This window comes from Eimeria necatrix, genomic scaffold (genome assembly GCF_000499385.1).
Source record: "Eimeria necatrix Houghton genomic scaffold, Enh_scaff1553, whole genome shotgun sequence".
NCBI lineage: Eukaryota > Apicomplexa > Conoidasida > Eucoccidiorida > Eimeriidae > Eimeria > Eimeria necatrix.
The window spans coordinates 1-5,217 of record NW_013654986.1 but is presented as its reverse complement, the minus strand read 5'-3'; the positions used below and the strand labels follow the sequence as shown (position 1 = coordinate 5,217).

General features: G+C 53.4%; 2 protein-coding genes across 2 annotated transcripts in view; both read left to right on the top strand.

The window, feature by feature from the left end:
• Positions 1-1,821, top strand: part of ENH_00017060 (UBX domain-containing protein, putative) — a gene marked incomplete at both ends in the record, with an annotated part of 2,692 nt that extends 871 nt beyond the window's left edge. Inside the window, 2 exons of the mRNA XM_013584415.1 lie at positions 569-634; positions 1,438-1,821. Of these exons, the coding sequence (XP_013439869.1) occupies positions 569-634; positions 1,438-1,821 (450 nt within the window). The remainder of the gene's footprint in view (positions 1-568; positions 635-1,437) is intronic.
• Positions 1,822-3,940: 2,119 nt separating this feature from the next.
• ENH_00017050 (hypothetical protein) lies at positions 3,941-5,083 on the top strand (the record flags this gene model as incomplete). The annotated part of the gene is made up of 1 exon (XM_013584414.1): positions 3,941-5,083. One exon carries the CDS (start codon positions 3,941-3,943, stop codon positions 5,081-5,083), a length of 1,143 nt encoding a protein of 380 aa, XP_013439868.1.
• Positions 5,084-5,217: the final 134 nt, after the last annotated feature.

Here is a 5,217-nt window from a genome sequence, read left to right as displayed (position 1 = left end):
ATTTATTTATTTATTTATTTATTTATTTATTTATTTATTTATTTATTTATTTATTTATTCAGGTTTGTTTAAAGCTTCCTTCGGGGCTGCGGGCGACGCGCAGCTTTGCTGCTGCTGCTGCTGTTGCTGCTGTTTACAGCTGGGCAGCAGCGCTTGCGGAATATTTGGAGGTCTTGTTTTGTTATTTATTTATTTATTTATTTATTTATTTATTTATTTATTTATTTATTTATTTATTTATTTATTTATTTTATTTAATTAATTTAATTTAATTAATTAATTTAATTAATTTAATTAATTTAGTTTAATTGGTTTAAATAGTTTTGAGTTGGTTAATTTGGGTTTTTCGTTTTTTGAATCTTTGAAGATTATTTTTCTTTTTATTTTTATTTTTTATTTTTTATTTTTTAAATTTATTTATTTTCTGATATGCTTTTCTCATTTATACTTTCTTTCATGTTTGTTTTTAACTTTTAATTTTATTTATTTTTAATTTTACTTTCTAATTTTTCATTTTTATTTTTTATTTTTATTTTTTATTTTTATTTTTTATTTTTTATTTTTTCAGGATCCTTCAATTTGCATTCCTGCGAACTTCGATTTGGTTTTGTCTCCTTATAAAGTCCTCCCCAGAGTAAACCCTAAACCCTAAACCCTAAACCCTAAACCCTAAACCCTAAACCCTAGCAAACCCTAAACCCTAAACCGCCGCAAACCCTAAATCGTAGTAAACCCTAAACCCCAGAGTGGCCTAAACCCCAGCGAGGTTTAAACCCAGCAAGCCCTAAACCCTAAACCCTAGCAAACCCTTAACCCTAGCGCAGCCTAAACCCTAGCAAACCCTAAACCCTAAACCCTCGCAAACCCTAAACCCTAGCAAACCCTAAACCCCAACAAACCGTAGACCCTGCGACCCAGAACCTCTTGAGTGGGCTCCATCCAGTGGCAGCAGCAGCAGCTGCTGCAGCAGCTGCAAATGCAGCTGCAGCAATAGCAGCAAATGCAGCAGCAGCACCAGTAACAAGTGCAGCAGCAGCAGTAACAAATGCAGCAGCAGCAGCAGTAACAAATGCAGCAGCAGCAGTAGTAACAATTGGAGAAACTACAGCAGCAGCAACTGCAGCAGCAGCACCAACCCCGGCAGCTGCGGCAGCAGCAACTGCAGCAGCAACTGCAGCAACTGCAGCAGCAGCAGCAACTGCAGCAGCAGCAGCAGCAGCAGCTTTGCATGCATGTCTTTGTGTTTAGGAGGGGACTTTGGAAGATTTGGGGCTTTGCCCCAATTGCGTTTTGCTGCTAATTGAAGTGGAGTCAGAGACTGAGAGCGACGCCTCAGAGAAGTAGCTGCTGCTGCTGCAGTTGCTGCTGCTGCTGCAGTTGCTGCTGCTGCAGTTGCTGCTGCTGCAGCTGCTGCTGTTGGTGCTGCAGCTGCTGCAGGTGCTGCTGCTGGAACGGCCGCAGCACGTTCCAGAGAGTGTGGCGGCCACTGCTGTTTGTGCTGCAGTGGCAGCAGCAACGGCAGCAGCAGCAGCAGCAGCAGCTGCTGCTGCTGCTGCTGCTGCTGCTGCAGAGGTGGCTGTTTACATAGAGACAGCAACCGCAGCAGCGCCTGCTGTTGTAGCTTCTAATATTGCTGCTGCTTCAGTAGCTGTGTTGCTGCTGCGGCAGCGCCCTCCAAGAGCAGCAGTAGCAGCAGCAGCAGTAGCGGCAGCAGCAGCAGTAGCAGCAGCAGCAGCAGCAGCAGCAGTAGCAGTAGCAGCAGTAGCAGCAGTAGCAGTAGCAGCAGCAGCAGCAGCAGCAGCAAACCCCCGCGGGTGCTAATAGGAAGAGCCCGAAGTGCTGCTTCAAACTATCTAAGGCAACCGCCAGGGGCAGACACACGAGCTGCTGCTGCTGCTGCTGCTGCTGAAGGAAGAGCAGCAGCAGCAGCAGCAGCAGCAGCAGCAGCAGAGCAAATGAGTGCTGCCGAACTGCGTCCGTCGCAAGGGGAGTTGTTCGTTGCAGCTTTTTTCTCTTCTTTATATTTTCATTTATAATTATTTATATTTATTTATTTATTTATTTATTTATTTATTTATTTATATATTTTAATTGTTTGTTTATTGTTCGTTCGTTGACTTAGTTTGCGTCTCAATTGGCGCTGCGGGCGTCGGGGGCTGCGCGGCTGCAGAGGAGGAGGCGGCAGGGGGGGAATTTGCGGGAAAAAGACTAAATTAGGAAATAAATGAAAAGAGGATAAAAAACAAAAAAGAAAATGAAATAAATGCGCGAAAAACAAACGAAAAATGAGCAATAATTGCTAGGAAAACGTTGCTGGCGGCTTGGCGGTGGAAATGCGAGGCGCGGCTCGCGCCTGCTGCTGCTGCTGCTGCTGCTGCTGCTGCTGAAGCCGTTTTTTTTGCTTTAAATGGACTATTTGAGTTTATTTGTTTGTTTTGTTTTATTAAAAGGTGTAAAAAGAAGAAAAGACTTAAAAGAGCCGCCCCGGGCGCCGCGGCTGCTCGCGTCCGCCGAGCAGCAGCAGCTGCTCACCGTGAGGTCTGCCGCGGCCAGCACACCAGCCGCCAGCAGCGGCGAACCTCCCGGCCCAAAAAGAAGTCCTTTTTCTCCTTTTTTTCGACCAAAACTGTTTTATATTTCATTTAAATGCCATTTCACGATCAAAAGGGGGAAAAACGGGGGAAAACGAGCTGTTTTAGGCCCCTTCGGCGTGCCCGGTGAGCCGTGGCAGCGGCCGCGAGCAGACACGCAGCCAGCCCGCTGCTGCTGCTGCTGCAGCTATTTAAAAGTGTTTTTCGCCTTTTTATTTATTTTTATTTCATTCTTTTTGAAAAAAAACGAGACAGACTGCCCCGCCGCGAGCCCTTGCTGCTGCTGCCGCCGCCGCCGCTATTTCGACCAGCAAGCAGCAGCAGCAGCAGCAGCAGCAGCAGCAGCAGCAGCAGCGGCAGCAGCAGCAGCAGCAGCAGCAGCAAGTAGCCAGCTGCCTGTCTCCTTCAGATTCTCCGTCTCCCTTTCTAATTAAAACAGCTAAGGGCCTCCGAGGCTCAATGGTGCCCATTTTGCCTTGTCTCCTCTCTCTTTAAACAGCAGCAGCAGCAGCAGCAGCAGCGGCAGCAGCAGCAGCAGCAGCAGCAGCAGCAGCCAATTGTCTCTGGCTTTCTTCTCCGCTTCTTCTGGAAACCAAGCAGCTTCTGCGCCGCCAGCGGCCAAGGACTTGGGACAGTGAATTCAGGGTTTAGGGTTTAGGGTTTAGGGTTTAGGGTTTAGGGTTTAGGCACAGCCGCATGTTGTTCGCTGTGCCCGCCTGTATCTACACACTGGCTTACCAGCAGCAGCAGCAGCAGCAGCAGCAGCAGCAGCAGCAGCAGCAGCAGAAGCGGTGACTCACTGCGTTGGCAGCAGCAGCAGCAGCAGTGGTAGCCCACTGTGTCGAGAGCAGCAGCTGCAACGACTGTAGCAGCAGCAGCAGCAGCAGCAGCAGCAGCAGCAGCACATTATTGCTGCAGACTGCGACGCCCGCGACTTCTGCTGCTGCTGCTGCTGCAGCAGAGCGCATGTGAGCTTACTCTGAGGTGTATGCACACCTTGTATACTCCCGTTGCTGCTGCTGCTGCTGTTGCCGCTGCCTCTGCTGCTGCTGCTGCTGCTGCTGCTGCTGCTGCCTCTGCTGCTGCTGCTGCCGCTGCCCGCCGTCTACGGACATCTGTAGTCCCTCCAAAGCCAGAAGGGACCAGCCACACGCTGCTTTTGCTGCTGCTGCTGCTGCTCCTGCTGCTGCTGTCTAGAAGGTGGCACACTTTTCCTGCTGCTGCTGCTGCTGCTGCTGCTGCTGCTGCAGGCTGCTGCAGCAAACTCTCCCAGGAGCTGCAGGGTCAGCAGCGCGGTGTCTGTACACCTTTTTATCATTTCAGTAGCAGAAGATTTAACTGAAGTTGAGATGGAGCCACAAATGCAGCAGCAGCAGCAGCAGCAGCAGCAGCAGCAGCAGCAGCCGCAACAGCAGCTGCAGGAGCAGCCACAGCAGCAGCCGCAGCAGCAGCCGCAGCAGCAGCCGCAGCAGCGCAGCAATACCGTGTGTGGTGCAGGAAAGCAGCAGCAGCAGCAGCAGCGCGAGCAGCAGCAGCAGCAGCAGCAGCAGCAGCAACAGCAAAATATGGCTGCCCTCCATGGGGCTTCGCCGCCCTCCATGTGTTACCCGGAACCCTTGCAGCAGCAGCAGCAGCAGCAGCAGCAGCAACGCGAACAGCAGCAGCAGCAACGCGAGCAGCAGCAGCAAGAGCCACAGCAGCAGCAGCAGCACGAGAAGCAGCAAATGCCCGCGGCGAATGATAAGTGTGCAGTGTTCCCGGCTGCATCGAGCAACGGCCGCAGCAGCAGCAGCAGCAGCGGCAGCAGCAGCAACAGCAGCAGAGTCGCTGCAGCAGCAGCAGCAGCAAAACTACCTGCTGCTGCAGGAGGAGCAGCAGCACAGCAGCACCTGCAGCGGGAGCACCACCATGGCTATGTGGCTTCTGCTGCTCCTCTCCTTGGCGCGGCTCACGCAGCAGCAGCAGCAGCAGCAGTTGCTGCAGCAGCAGCAGCTGCTGCTGCTGCTGGGAAGGGCCCCCCTGCCCCCTCCTTGAGGGGCCCCATCGGCCGATCTGCTGCTGCCTTCAGCAGCAGGAGCAGCAGCGGCAGCAGCACAAACAAGCAGCAGCAGCACCACCCGCGCCAGCGGCAGCAGCAGCAGCAGCAGCAGGAGCCGCAGCAGGAGCAGGAAGACCTCCAGCCGCAGCAGCAGCATCTGCAGCAGCAGCATCTGCAGCAGCAGCATCCGCAGCAGCAGCAGCACGGCCGCAACAGCTGGTCTTCAGGGGGCCCCTCCCGCTTCCACACTGGGGGCCCCCCCTCCAGCAGCTACTCGCGCCGCAGCATCAGCAGCAGCAGCAGCAGCAGCAGCAGCAGCAGCAGCAGCAGCAGCAGCAGCGCAGCTTCCTTAGTAGGCGCCGTGGGCGGTCCATCTCTCCGTCCGCCGGGGGCCCCGCTGGGCGCCCCCTCGGGGGCCCCCCCGGGGGGCCCCCTGGGGGGGCCCCCCAGTTAGTGAGTCGGGTGAAGATGTGCCCGTGGTACCCTGAAGGCCGCTGCAGTTTTGGGCCGCAGTGCAGCTTCGCCCACAGCGAGCGGGAACTCCGCAGCGGCAGCAGACTCCGCTGCCACTTGGGGGGGGGCCCCCTG